The 15,459-nt window shown below is 38.5% G+C and overlaps 2 protein-coding genes across 2 annotated transcripts; one reads left to right on the top strand and one right to left on the bottom strand.

The window, feature by feature from the left end:
• The first annotated feature begins 61 nt into the window (after nucleotides 1-61).
• On the top strand, nucleotides 62-3,557 carry LOC131792805 (all trans-polyprenyl-diphosphate synthase PDSS2-like). Its single transcript, XM_059110213.2, has 3 exons — nucleotides 62-581; nucleotides 1,605-1,945; nucleotides 2,802-3,557. The coding sequence occupies exons 1-3, from the start codon at nucleotides 68-70 to the stop codon at nucleotides 3,168-3,170; spliced, it is 1,224 nt and encodes a 407-aa protein (XP_058966196.1). The 5' UTR covers nucleotides 62-67; the 3' UTR covers nucleotides 3,171-3,557.
• A 145-nt stretch (nucleotides 3,558-3,702) lies between these two features.
• On the bottom strand, nucleotides 3,703-14,697 carry LOC131792806 (coadhesin-like). The gene is made up of 14 exons (XM_059110214.2): nucleotides 14,605-14,697; nucleotides 12,225-12,282; nucleotides 11,470-11,493; nucleotides 10,494-10,909; nucleotides 9,791-9,944; nucleotides 9,164-9,346; nucleotides 8,234-8,416; nucleotides 7,461-7,783; nucleotides 7,132-7,239; nucleotides 6,616-6,772; nucleotides 5,877-6,059; nucleotides 5,082-5,497; nucleotides 4,445-4,650; nucleotides 3,703-3,889 (listed from the first exon to the last, which is right to left on the bottom strand). The coding sequence occupies exons 1-13, from the start codon at nucleotides 14,605-14,607 to the stop codon at nucleotides 4,474-4,476; spliced, it is 2,385 nt and encodes a 794-aa protein (XP_058966197.2). The 5' UTR covers nucleotides 14,608-14,697; the 3' UTR covers nucleotides 3,703-3,889; nucleotides 4,445-4,473.
• Between the last annotated feature and the right edge of the window lie 762 nt (nucleotides 14,698-15,459).

Raw genomic sequence — 15,459 nt, forward strand, 5'->3', positions numbered from 1 at the left:
GTATCTTTATGCGTTTGATAGCTACCACTGACAAATTTAAAGTCGGCGCGGTTACGTAAGATTTAAGATGGCGGCAGTCGTGTTCGACTTCGCAAAAGGGAGAAACTCATTTCTTTTCGCTTTTCGCTCAGTTAGATGCTATTGTAACTCTAACTGCTTCATCACGTATCGTAGTATTGCGCCTCTATCAAGGCAGTCGCAAAATTCAAACCTTTCTATCAGGAGACACTTTTGGTCTTCGAGACAAGACGATTTAACCCGAGCTCTCTCGGATGCCGAGAAAATTGTTGGCTATCCGACCTCATTCCTTAATTTACGATACCTGTTGAACGATGAGATCTCTAACATTGCCATGTATATGAAGAGGTTCGCCATGAGCAAGCACCCCATGCTTCGAACGGCTCGAGGCTTCGTTTCGGACGACAACCAGACGACGCAAACTCGAGGACTTTTAGTGCTTCTTATGTCTAAGGCCTCTCGGTCATGTTTGCAAGACGAATGGAAGATGGATCAGGAACTGGTCGCTGATATTCATTCAAGCCAAAGACAGCTGGCCGACATAACCGAAACTATACACACAGGTGATTTGTGGCGGTTTCTCTTTGGTATTGTTTTGATTTTTAATTAAACATGACTGTGTAATGTTTGCTCACAAGAGTGACTAGTGCAGCTCAAAGGCATGGAGCTAGTAAGATTACCGCTACCGCTCTTTAATCGACGAAAGGCCAATTACAAGTTTCCCTCCGTGTTTTATCAAGTTTCTCTCTGTGTAGTGAGTCACTGATAGTGTCACTGTCTTACCCAACAACACAACATAGAGCTCAAGTAATAACTACAACCCAGACCTTTGATCTTGAGTCCCAGATTTATTGATTTTTCCCTGATGAAGGGCCAGAACCCCAAAATCAGCTTTGAAACTCTTTATGGTGGCCAATTTACGTTATAAACTCAGTTGATAATACTAAATTACCTTGTTATACTCTCCCACCAACACAGCACCACAGTTTCTTTAGAAACTTACCCCCTTTATCTCATATTTATTGTTTAGTTCAGTACAATTGGCTAGCTTGTTTAGGATAGCTTGCTTGCAAGTCATAAAAATTCTAGTGGCATCTATGAATTTTTTAAGTGTGTCCCTCCATAGTTGTGTGGTTGGAGCCATGTTACACATGAAGATATCACCAACTAGGGAAAGTATCTATTGTTATCTATCCCAACAATATGTACCTGGGTACTCTATCTTAGAGATCTCTCAGGAGTGGTTTTGGGTTTAAATATTCAACAGGAAGTTACAATTCAACTAAGTCCTTGTTCTCCCTTCTTTCAAATACCTGCTGATTCTGTGTTTACATAGTAGTTATTCACTTCTCTGTAGTTATCAGGGGAAAGAAACTTTTTCTCAGCAGAGGATGTCTAAAAACTATGTTTTTGGGAAAAGAGATTTTGAACGCCATTATGCAAATGCCCAGGAGTATTCTGGACCTCCCTCTCCATGATCCCCCCACCCCATGCCAGGAATTGCTCCTGGTAAGTGCATTACCTACACTTGTTTTAAACTGCAAAAACTTGACTAATATGTCACTTACAATATTCTTTTATGACAGCCAACCTGGTGCATACAGGAATTGTTGATTTAGCAAGTATCTCTTCATCCAGCAAGTCTTATCAAGATGACATGGAATTTGGTAACAAGATGGCAGTGTTAAGTGGTGACTTTCTTTTAGCCAATGCTTGTACAGGATTAGCAGAACTTAAAGACACTGAAGTCGTTCAAATGATTTCAGAGGTAATTGGACATTTGATGGAAGGTGAATTCCTGAAAATCACATTTAATGCTGATAATTTGAACTTGGAGTTCTGGAGTGAGTTATCATTCAAATGTAAAGGAAGCTTGATGGCAAACAGCTGTAAAGCAGCTTTGAAGATTGTTGGTCACTCAGCTGAGGTGAGGATTGATTTATGTCATTGTGGTGATAGTGTGGCACTTGACATGTTTATGTATTTGAAATTTTTGCATCAAACCAGTCATAGTGTCATCATCTGCTATCAACTCACACTTACTATTACAGCCATTTCACCTCCAGATCTCATTAATAATTCTGCTTACTGTCTACCAACCAATTCGTATGATGTTAGTTCAGAGAATTTGGTACTGGATCAACTAATAATCCCCTAATTGACATTTCATTTCATTCTCATCACTTGTCTGCTTGATATTGTATTGATTATTGTAAGGAGAAATTCTGTCTTGGTCACTCATGGGAGTTAAGGGGTTAAGGGATTTGAGAAAATGTTACTGCTATTCTAAGGAGGTAACATCAAATACAAGTGTTTTGTTGGCTTGTCTCAGGCCCTCTGAACCATCAAAACCACAAACTATGTGAACGTTTCAGAAATATTGGACTATGGTGAAAGGTTCACATTATTATTAGACATTTGCATTTACACGTAGTGCAGCCTAATTCAAAATGTATGTTGAGTTATGAATACTTGTCATGTGTGGTGCTATGTAAATAAATGATGTACATGAACACATAGTTATGGGTCTTCTGTGTTTACTTGTTTCATGGTTCAATGCTTTCCCACAAACAAGAAATGTAGCTTTCCATGTTGAGGGTATTCAAAACAAGGGAAATCAGCTAAATTGTTTGAAATTGCCAGACTATGGAGGCAATGCCTACCACGTTATTTGAAATCAAGTATTTCCAACATGAGTCTACAAGGTAAAGGCCTAGAGGTGACTTTTTGGTGCTTTTCTATTCTTTTCAAATAATCCAGTAAGTAATTTCTTTCTATTTCAGCTTCAGGAAACTGCATTTGAATTTGGCAAAAACATTGGTTTCGCTCATCAGTTGAAGAAAGATCTTCAGGCCTTACATGAAGAAAAATCTACCACTATCCTCCACACTGCACCTGTAATTATTTCCAGTAAACAAACTGAAGTGAAAACATTGATCATGCAAATATTACTAGAAAAGAACACAGAGAAGCTGGATCATTTGCTTCAGGAACTGTCCTCTATTGCATCTCAGGGAGAAACATTAACAAAGATGAAAGACCTGAGTTTGGATTATGGAGAGAAAGCTCTTCAATCACTTCAGCTGTTTCCAGACTCTGATGCAAAGCAAGCATTGATTAACATAGCAAATTCATGTACTTTACAAGGGTAAAGTAACATGAAATTGAAAGTAGCATATTTATTTTTTTATGGTAAGTGAGCTTACTAAGGAAAATATGTTTACCCTCTCTTTCAACAGAGGAAACCTGTCAATCACTTTTGTCAAAGAAAACTGTAAGAACCAATCAAAGTGCATGCGTAATTAAGCTTATCTTATAGAGAGAGATCCACCCTATTGTTTCATTTCATTTTTAAGTAAAGAGGAATATCTAGGAAACTATAGTTTGAAACTTTCTAGTTTCTATGACTTAAAAAAGGGAAATTCGACTGTTACCCTGATTCTATATAGTAAATTGCTTAGGTTTAGGGCTAGAATTACTCTTTCATATTGTTAAGAAATAAGTCTTAGAAAAGATGAACTTTTGAGGGAAGCCTTTATCTCATGACTTGCTTGATCTCATTCTGTTTACCGTGCGAGAGTGAAGTAGCCATGTCACTAAAGATGACTGCTTAGGAGGTTTGATGTTGGGTCATTAGATTCCGAACATTTAAACGTATGATATCTTGAAAACACTGAAACTGGCTGGATCAACTCTTGTTTAATTTCAATCTACAGAAGCTTCATCGTGAAAATCTACTTCTTTTACCATAACTTTTAAATGGAAAATAGAATCCCTTTTAGTTCCAAACTCCTCGTGATGATTTTTGGTCATCAGCCTTATCCCACTGAATTATCTTGGTAAATTAATCACCCAGCCATACATGTGAACTCTGCAAAGGAAAAAGTAAGCATACATTTTGATGCCGATTGAATTGTAAATAAACATTACATTTAAGGCGCGTAAGAATGATGATAAAGAAAAACTACCTCCATTTAGCGTGCAAATAAGCTCCCACAGTTTCCTAGGGATATAATGTCAAAGCTGAGCTGGAGGAGTAATCAAAGTCTGCCTAAAGGCGGCGGTCTCAGACATCAGGGGTACCCAGCACTTAAATCTTCACATTTCAATTCTTTCGCACAGGACAAAACATTTTCAGTCAGCTAGACGTAAAAAACTGCTGTAGCATTGTATAAAATTATCGTCTTTTGATGTTCCCATCAGCAAAGCAGGTTCATCGCTTCTTCAACAAAAGCAGAAGCCCACCTCGTCTTGAAGTTAATCATAAACGTGAATTAACGGTTAGGTTTAAAAGACAAGAAGTATCGGGAAGATATTCGCCAATTCTACTCGAGGCATATTTCCGTGACCCGTTTAGGATCGCTTAGACCAATTGCGGATGTGCGAAAATATTTGATGAACTATACTTATTAAAAAAGTTCAATACCCTAAAGCTTTAGTAACGGGTTGAAGTTGTTACGGTAGGGTAGCTGAGTTGTTGCAGGCTACTCCCAGAATATCGCCGATTCTGTACTTCATATCAGCAAATTCATAGACATAAAACCAGTTGCTCTCTCCGGCCATCTCGTTCAGATCTTCTTCACGAATGGATGGACCAACACCGAATGCCAACACTTTAGCGTCTTTTCCGTCCTAAAATGGAATATTTAATTGCATTATTGTACGATATTAAACATTAAAATCAAGATATTTTGAACTGTCTCTCAATTAAAACTAAATCGTGCTGGGGCGTATCCAGCTTTTTGACTTGTTGTAGGCGTTTTCAGAAATCTGGAAGAGTGATAACCTATTGCTTTCACGTTACGAGATTTATTCTTGCTGCTTCTCTGTCACCTAAGAACTCAAAAGTATGTCGTAAAGAAAGTTTGATTTTTGGTTGGCGTGATTGGCTTTAATTTTGCACCTGATTGGTTGAGAAAAAGGTGCGACTTTTCTGAACTAGTCACAGAGCAAAGTGAAGGAAACCCGGATTACATTTAACACGCAAATTGCTCGATTGTATGTAATGACATTATAACGATTAGTATGTGCAGTTCAAACGTATCTCAGTATTCACTTCCTACCCGTAGTGGAGGAACAGTGACGTTGAACGGTTGAGAGCCCCTCATTGTTTTTCCATCAGTTATAACCACAACCACATTAGAGGCATCCGGCCTATCACCACCTTCCGCCGTGAAGACGATCTGGTCAGCGGCAACTAAAGCTTTATCGGTGTAAGTACCCCATGAGACTCTGTCAGGAATTTCTGCGATTGTATCGTGTGTCTTGTCTGTTCCTTGGCACGTAGAATCGGAGAACTTGCATCGGACTTGAGGTTTGCCGCTGAAGGTAATGATACTGAAATGAGTTTCAGGTTCGAACTGATGAATGAATTGCACCAGGAAGGATTTCACACGGAGAAAATTCTGAATTCCAACACTCAAAGAAGCATCCACAATCAAACAAACGTCCAGATTCTTTTTGGTGCACGGTGTTGGGCCTGGAAGGAATTTTAAAAAATATAAAAAAACAGGATACGAACCTTTATACGACTTGTACGAGCGTTCCGTTTTGAAAATAATTACGTGATTAATTTTAGAGCTTCTTCAAGGACAAGATCCATTTGCAGATTACTGATCTTCTTCCGTTCGTCCTTGCTGTTTTGTTTATTTTTGTTTCGTAGTATTTGTTTACCTTCGTAATATTTGTGTTGTCGTTTTGCTATTTCTCATCTTTTCATGTTTGTCCCCTTCAGTTGTATTACTTTGTTTTCTCTTGTATTAATATTTTAATGGTTTTTGTTTCGTTATTCTTTTTTGTCACTTCTTATTTGTATTTTTCTGTTTGCTGGGTTTAATTGGTCTGTTCCGTCTGTTTACCTGTTGGACATTCTCCTTCGTTACACTCCACTGCTTCCACACTGTCTCCCAGTCTAGAACAGTCTTTGCCCTTTTTTTTCGGTGGAGGTGCACTGCATGTCCTGCTTCGAACTTTGACCCCCACTCCGCACGTGGCACTGCAAAGTGACCACTGACTCCACTTTGAATACCCTCCATCCACCTCTGGATTAGAGAAAGTGGACCAATCATGACAAAACTACAAGCGCTTCTACTAATGAGAGAAGAGCTCTTCTATTGGTAATCATGAATTTACAACTCTCTTGTTTTTAGGGACCGGTCATTATTTATTGGGGGGGGGGAGGTGGTGTTTGTGTCACAAAGAAATTATATACCTATTCCCCCTTTAATGAAGCCCCCTCGAGTATTGCAAAATTTCCTATTATTTAAAGCAAAAACTTAGTTTGCCTGCTTGATTTCTCGTGATTACTTGTCATTCTGAAGAATTAACCCGCCCCAACCGTCAAATGGAGTAAAATTCAAACCTCCCCCTTTAAAACGGCTTATTTTCAACCATCAACCGTTAGTACTAGTAGGTACTACTCCATAAGGATCCTCTTTAATCAATACTCAACTCACAAATCGGCTCACAAGAGGTTCATTGGCAACGCATTCCTTGTGTACAGTAAAGCGATACAAAAGTAGCAACAAGTCGAAACCGGAACTCAACGACGCATTCGAAAAAAGCTTAAAAGTGTTCTGTAATGGTATCTTTACTTACGACAGACTGCTTTCTTTATTTTGCCAACCATTTTTCTGATTTGCCTCGGCCTTGGAACGAGGATCGCATTGTCACCTGCGATTTCTTGGAGTTGAGTCATGTTCAATCTAGATGGAACACCGTAACCGACTGCAACCATATGACATTTTTTCTTTTCCTTTACACAGACAAGCAAAGTTCACGTTATGAACGATAGGTATGATAGCTTGATAGCTTGCTGACATCAAATAGACTTGAAATTCTAAATTATTTAATTCTATGATATACGATGATGTGAACGCAACTGAAATTATATTCATTCAACTTCACACCCTCATAGGAATGGTCCTTAAATTCTATACACTGTTAGCACCAAACCGACAACCGGACAAACGAATTAAAAAATCAAAAGTGAAAAAAAAACAACAACAAACGAAACAAAAACGACAAAAAAAAAATCAATAATACAGGGGCTTGGATGGAAAATTCAAAATATACGAACGAACACACCAAACAAATAGTAGACATGTTGCTCACCCTTAGCGGAGGAACAGTTAGTGAGAAAGGTTTTATACGTCTCCTTGGCCAGGCTCGCCCATCAGTGAACGTCAGAAGGACATTTTGCCTCTTCCTTCTGTCACCTCCCTTAAAAAGCCATGTAATAAACATAAAATGAATGACCCATTACCCAGAAAAACTGAGCAGCTCGTAAAATTGAAATTATTTGAAATTTGAACCAGCGTTAAGAAGAGAAAATTATGGAAACCAAATGGACCAACATCTAAAGTAAGAGGAAGTACTCTCGCTAAAAGACATCTTATTAGATTGCTATACACGTCCAACTGAAAGTTCCTTTACATATGTACCTTTTTGGTGAACAGCTGTTTGTATGCTGCAATAAGTCCTTTGTCTGTCCGCGTCTGCAAATAGACACTTGGGTCCAGTTTTTTCACGAAGGCAGTCGCTTTCTTTAAAGATCTGGAGTTTGGCCCATTGAATGGAGCATAGACATTTGCACTTTTGTCGTACTTAATTATACCAATATTGGTCTTGCTTTTTGAAATACCCATGCGTTTGAAGAATTTGGGGAGGAAAACTTTTAGAAGGCGCTCGAGGTTTCTTGTTCTAACGCTCAATGAGCGGTCGATAACAATGCCAAGGTCCAGGCCCTCTTCACATGGAGCTGGCCCTGTCATGGAGATTACACAGAAAGAAAACGAGAATACAGAATATGCATACTTTCTTGTCATTGAAGTAAATTCATGACGTGCTGTCGTAGTCAAATTTCCTCCATGGATATAATTTTGTTAAGAGTGAGCCAAGATGACCTCGGATTGCCATAAAGAATTGCTAAAGTTGGACTCTGTGAAAACAGATGCATATATATATTCGAATTCGACTGGCCAGTCTTCTTTCGGCTGGTTCATCTTTAAGTTGCTGATTATTTCTCATTGATTTCTTGAGCCCCATAAGTCTTCAAGTTATAGCAACATAATCAGTCTACGTGTTTACGATCGCCAATGCCTATCGCCACCATTACCTAAACATCGTTACCGTTATTATCATCACCATCATCCTCACCGCTGACCAGTACTGATCTAAATACTGCTTGATGAGGACAGATTTTTGTTTCGCTTACCTTTCGGACATTTCGGCAGTTTGCATTTCTTCACTTCCTTGGGTTTACCCAAGTGATCACAATTTTTACCCTCAGCATTCGGTGGCGGGTTAGTGCAAGATCGTACTCGTATTTGTGTACCCGTACCACAGGTTTTACTACACTTAGTCCATGTCGTCCAGCGAGTGTATCCGCCATCAATTGCTATTGTTTCAAGTGAAAAATTGAATAAAAAAGATTGTGCTGAGTTAAATGTATTGGGAACTTAACTTATCTGAGCCTCTCATATTTCTCAATGTTTTTGGTACAGATTTGCTTTCTTTCTTTAATTCAGTAACTATCTGATATATTTCGTGATGCTTAAGTTTAGCAATTCTAGAACCTTGTCTAAAATTTTGTTTTTCAGTTCTTGATATGTCATTCTTGTGCAATAGCATGATCAATGTGGGGCTCCTTAAAGAGGATGCTATTTGATAGCAGTTCCCAAAACGTGTAATTCCAAGGAGAGCGATTTTTTTGTCATTAGGGACGTCAAGGCTGAGCAAAAGACAGTTCCTCTAAGCTTAAAATAAATTTTTAAATGGAACCTTGAAGAGCCTAGAACTGAGTCGACATAAACTTGGGTCACCGTGGTCTCTTACTCATCATTTATACTTGAATGCAGATCGAAAGACTCTGGATCAAAACTTGGCCGCGTCATTGAAAACCAGTGTTTTTTTCTTAGGTAAGGATAAGAGTTTGAGTGCCTTTTCCATCATATCAGCACCTGTATCCTGTCATAAAAATTTTAGGATTGCTGGAGATTTACTTGTGATGGACAACCATTCTGTTGAGGCGAAATAGCAAAACACGCACGAGAAGTAAAACTTAACCTTGACCGGAAAAATATAAATAACAACTACATGAACTTCATCCTCTGGTCTGTGTGACTTATTTAGACCTATAACCTACATGTTTTACACTCCGGAAGGTCACAGGCCACTTGTTCTTCATCTGGTCCTATTTCGTCACAATTTTTTCCACCTCCCATTGGCTCCGGATTCGTACAGTTCCTGGATCTTGTTCGGAAGCCCTCACCACATGTCGCACTGCATTCTGACCAGGGAGACCAATGTGTGTAGCCACCATTTATAACTGAAGAGAGAGAGAGAGAGAGTCAAGGCAGAGAAGGTCAGCATATACATCCACTTGAAACACAGATAGGTCATCTAACAGAACAAGGGAAAAAAACCGAAGAATTGAAGTCGCTGACCAATGCTAAAGTCAGATCGTCGTTAGTTACTCGTAAGTCAGTCAATCAGTCAGTCTGTCACTCTGTCTGTCAATAAGTTAGTAGATCAGTCAATTAGCTAGGGAGCCCATGGGTATTTCAGTCAGTGTGTCAGTTAGTCAGTTAAACGGTAAACTGGTGAGCGAGTCAGTGAGTCAGTGAGTCAGTGAGTCAGTGAGTCAGTGAGTCAGTGAGTCAGCTAGCCAGTGAGCCAGTGAGTCAGTGAGTAAGCGCGTAAGTTATTCAGTGAGACGATGAGTCTGTGCGTCTGTTAGATAATTTAGCCAAGTCTGGAAGCAAATACTTACTACAAACGTCAGCTAATATTTCGCTTAGCTTGCTTTCGAGAAGACTAAAATCTGCAACTTGCACCACCGAGCCACGTTCACCGGCAATACTTTGAAGTTCCTCTTCTTTAATGCCTTTTCCGATACCAACTGCAATTATATTGACACCTTTGTCCTGAAATTTAGCAGAAGAAAGTTTTTACCAGTATCATTGCATGTACTCAAAGAGCTTACCCCTCAGTGGTTTATGTGCAGCTTCTTTGGAGTAGTGACGCTCAGAATTTATGGAAGATATTTGGTATATCTTCCGTTTATTTTAATTTTAGTGGTTTCAGTAATCATTCTATGGAGTTATCTAGTTGTGCCACGTCCATAGACTAAGGTGTCTCTCCGAGCTTTAGGATATAATTACTACAACGGACTTGACAAAGAAGATCCTTCCGGAAGAGGTATGGTTTTAATCAAGTAACCGAGGGTAATGAACAATTTCATTTGGTGTTTTAATGTATCGAGGTATAAAATATTGCCGGAGTGTGTATAAAAGGTGCCATTTTAGGTAAGAAGTGATGCATGAATATCAGCATGTGATACCAGTACAAAAATGAAAGTTACTTTGCCCTCTCTTCGTCGTTGTGAGGGGGGAAACTTGAATCTCTGATAACTTTCAAGGGCTACTTTTCAACTAAATCATGATCACCCTTGACACATGTATGATACATCTTACTTCAAGTGGAGGGACCGTCTCGCTGTATGGCGCTGACTCCGACGCAGTAGCTCCATCCGTCAACACCAAAAGTACATTTGGTTTCTTACGTCTGTCCTGTCCCGGGTGAAACATATGATCATGGGCTTTCATTAGGGCTAAATCTGTCCGCGTGGCACCGTACAGTTTGTCTGGAAGACTATCGATCGCATCTTTCACTGCCTTGTTACTGTGATAACTGGGATCGCTCAGATTAAACATGTGAAATGGCGTACCGGCAAAGAAAATCAGCGATAGGTGAGTTTCTTCAGGTTGGATGTCGAAGTTGTCCACGAAGCTTTTCACAGCTTCCTTCACAATGATGAAGTTTTCCTTTCCGACACTTTTGGATCTGTCTACTATGATTCCCAAATCTATTCCACCCTCACAGGGATTAACTGAAAGAATCGAAAAGTTTTCCCATTTTAATCTATGTGGTCGTTTCAATAATCTCGTATTCACGAAATATGGCGCTTGTTTAGACTTATGACCATTTTCGTAGTTAACACAATAATCCCAACAATCCAAACTATCTTCCCACGTTTTGGTTGCGGAATGCCTAGTCGTAATGCGATTGCAGCGTTTTACCAATTGTTGTTTCCACAATTTTCATCCTGAATATCTGAATAACTTGTCTTCTATCACATGGATAACACATGATTTCAATGTTACATGTTATTTTCTGAATACCTTCACCTAACAGCCTTGTATGGCCTTGAAAAAAAATTATCTACGTTTTAGTTTTACAACGCTACAGTTTTGGTCCGTTCAATATGAGATGCTACAATTTAAACTTTTGGCTGACAATTTTTTTAGATTTCGTCATCGCATGCAAATCATGTTAATATTCATAGACTTAACGACAGAAATAGTGATATTGACTACAAAGCATTTTAGCTAGCTTTCTGCATTGTTACAGAGAACCGTGAGTTACTTAGCACAGTGATAATTTCCTTACCGACTTGGCCTTTCACAGTTTGTCCTAAAACAAGAGAGGCAAATACGTTAGTGAGTGTTGTCTACACCCATACCGCATTAATATGAAACCTCAGTAAAACAAAAAACAGACGAACTGAACAAGTGCGTTTGTTTTAAAGATCTTTCTTCAGATTAGATCTCGTCCAGTTTTGGAGATAGGAGTGGCATTCGATAGATTTGACCATAAGATTCCCAGAATTCTATCCGACCCAGTGACGAATCTCCACAACAACATAAGAAAATAAAATGCATTTCGGAATATCAAAAACGCGCCAGGGGTATGTTGTTTAAAACATGATCAAGCAGGTTTTCAAACGTACATTTCCGAAAAAAAAGACGGTTGGCCGTTGTTAGCAAGACGGTGTCCAAAGCGATCCTTAAATAGTTGTCTTTTGGTATAGCATTATCTCACCAAAAACAACCAGTTATAAGGTAATTTTAACGTCTTGAACTAAACTCAAATGAGCATTGAGATGATTTGATTTTATCAACTGCATTAATAATGAAATTGGGCAACGTAAAGACGTTATAAAGTTGTTGTTTCGAGCGTTAGCCCTTGGTCAGGGCACCTCTCTCTGACGAAGGGTTAAACAAAATAAATCAATCGACAAACAGAAAAAAAAGAACGGATAAATTGATAAATAAATGATTTCATAATTTGTTCAGCGTTAAAAGAAATTTTTGAGAGGATGAAGTTAACGTTACCCTGGTTGGTTCCTCTCGTAGTTAACTTACCATAAATTGATGCCATTACCATGATGGCAACTAGAGGCAAGTTTCGCTTCATTTTTACCTGTTAAGATTGATTAACGAGACAATATGAACAAGGATAATTTCGGTTTCTGTGACCAAATACAACTCAATTCTATTCTTGTGAGAAAGACCGAGGCAAACTAATATAATATCGCGCGCAGCTGGCCTCTCTTGTTTCCAGGTTATGTAAAATATTTACTCCTGGCTTAAAAGATAATGGATCCCCTCCCCGAAAACCACCCATTAATTCAAAACAAATGATAAGACAGTTTTTTATATCTACTTATTTGCTTTAAATACGTATCGCATTTACTAGTTAAGGAAGAAATGCAAACAAATCAATTATTTTATCCCAATAATCTGTTCCATCTCTCTGTATATTGGCAGGAAAGAAGGCGAAATTTTGCCTTTGAGTTTTAGCAAACACGTCAGGAAATTTATCTCAATCTAATAACAAGGATATCTTCTGAGCTCTTCACCCGAAATCACTCATCAGGCGCAAGAGTGAACACATTTTCAAAAGACATCCACGGCTGGACTCGTTTCCTATTCTCATTACTTAAGTTTAAAAATTAAACTCGAGCTGAATAGAATTTTTTTTTTATAAAATGTCTGACACGTTTTGAGGCAGATGTTTCGTTTGATATCCACGTTGAAACAAATTGTAAGTGCATAAATCAAATAGGAAGGCAATAATTCATGACATTTGCATAGGTCTAAGTTTAAAAATTCATATTTTGCTTCCTAATTACATCCTGCTTTAAAAAAATGTAGGTAACATGGTGTTAAAACTCTTCGGTGTGAAATGAACGATTTTATTGATCTCCGTGTCTTTCAGGAATTTAAAGAATCGGCAAAATTGTCTTCTTCGTTGCATTTCGTTGATGAGAAGAGCGTCTTCCACTTAATTAAGTAAATTTCCAATTTCAATTGATTTTTGAACGAATAAAAGTCCCATACAGAACCAAACTGGTTCAGTTAGTCCTGATCAATTCTACAACGTTCGAAAAAAATCTTATCCGAAGAATATAAGGCCTATTTGGCTTCATTTAATGAAATAGAGTTTCAAACGAAGGATCGTCATACAATTGTAAAGGCCTGAAGCATAATCTGAAGCGCAGGTAATCAAGTTATATATAAGCGTGGGAAAGGATTTGAGTCTTTACAACTTCTCGTGGAATCATGGATTGTTTATGAAAGGCTGACCTGTTAAAGGGATGTACTTTCTTAACACCACTCGGCCTCGATGAGGTATCTACATTTGAAAAGTATATTTCTTCATGATAACCTTGGTAACATTTATCCATTTCAAAAACATGTATAGGTGAGCACTGTTGAATTTAAACATAATTCTAATTTCTTATTCAGGCTATGGCCATGTGTCAAAAAAAAAATTGTCACAAAAAAATAGATGAATCTCCTTTCTTAATATCGAAAACGTACTCTCCTCTATTCCAGTTTGAATTAACTAAGCATTCTCCCTGCGGAGCCAGGTTTTCAATTTCCCTTAAATTCATTGTAAACACAGCGACAATGTGTTGATTCATAAACTCAGTTACGCATTTAAGTGTAATATATATCTCTACAAATTTTCCTAAACACATATAACTTTCTTCACAGCTGCGTGAACCTCGTTCCGTGCAGTATTTTCGCGATTGTTCAAAAAGGGAAAAAAAGCTTGACATTTGCCAACAGGCAGGCTTTCACGCACTTTCCCTGTGTCTGCTCCGGAAAGATAATTAAAAGCATGGATATCATACGCCTCATCATCTTTCGCTTTCAATCGACTAGAGACTAGTTTTCAACGGTAGTGGTTATTTTTGTCCTGAACAGCATAACGAGCATTTTCGGGGGTTCCTACAAATGGAAAGCTCACAGGGCTTCCAGTTTATGAGTGATGTAGACTTTTCCCGAGGTATTAAAAAATCTAATAGTCCATGGAAAAAGGTTATTCAAAAAGCTGCGAACCTTAGCACATGGCAAGTCCTAAACTCAAATAATTGTTTTAGTTTATGTTTGCTAGTGTACGAGGTGTGATGGATGATAGAGACGCGATAATCATATGTACAACATTTTCGCGTTCTAGTCACAAATAGGCAAAGAAGAAATCGCACTAGAACCAATTTTACGAAGAAAAATTGTGTACAGAACGACGAAAATTCAGGCCCCTTCATTTACAGGCAAAGCCGAATTGAGATATATATCCATACATGCACGTATGGATGCACCTCCATATCACATCGAATTAAGCATATCTTAAGTGTTATGGAAAATGTCTAATAAACTGCTCTTACCAGTTTTTAAAGGTTGCGCACCTTACGTTAAAAACCGATATAGAAAAAAGCAGGCATTTTCAACTCACCATCCCTCGAGTGAAGAGGTACCTCTTCACACTGCAGCGGAATAAGGATAGAAGCAACTAAGTTAACGTGTAGTGAGTTTTGTAGCCAGAAAGAGAACATTCTTGATTCACATAACAACCATTCAGTTGCTACGGAAGTTGCTGCTCAAGTATTGCGTTATTAACGCTGTTACTGGTGGAAACCTTGGACAGCCAAAATGTGACAATCAAAGGAGGGTGTAAGGTTTAAATTTATGGCCTTGGCTGATTTCTTGAGAAACGATTCTTTTTGGTTGCATCAAGATGTTCAAACCATTCATGTTGTGTCCATTTCGTGTAACCAAATGTATGTAAGCCGTGAATGAATGATAAGTGTATTGATTTGATTTGATGAGTATTTGGCGGAACCAGGGTATATAAGTGATTTTGGTGGATTTGGAATTAAAAAGTTGGAGTATTCCTGACATTCTAACCATTTTCATTCAATCTGCCCTAGGACAGCCTTGAGGAGTCAATGCTGGGGATCCCCATTCTCTATTGCCTGTAACACATTTGCAACCTCGGGCACTCAATCACCGCGTAGTAAAATCTCCCATGACTTCTCATTTCCCCAGGTCTGTGTGACAGGAAGGTCTTCAAGGCGTGACTGGATGTTTTGGCTCGCCAGTTACAAATATTTTCGGCTGAACTGCTAGGATTTTCTTCATAAATGACGAATTCCACGCGATTTCGCCAAGGGAAATAATCTTACGTTTCTCCAGCCAGACTCGAGTAACGAGTTCATCTCTGTCGGACTTTCCTACTCTATCGTAACAACATATTAGAAAAAATCATATGAATCACTCTCATTGAGTTTCCACATCTTTGTTTTTGGTA

The sequence above is a fragment of the Pocillopora verrucosa genome, chromosome 9 (assembly GCF_036669915.1).
Source record: "Pocillopora verrucosa isolate sample1 chromosome 9, ASM3666991v2, whole genome shotgun sequence".
Classification (NCBI taxonomy): Eukaryota; Metazoa; Cnidaria; class Anthozoa; order Scleractinia; family Pocilloporidae; genus Pocillopora; species Pocillopora verrucosa.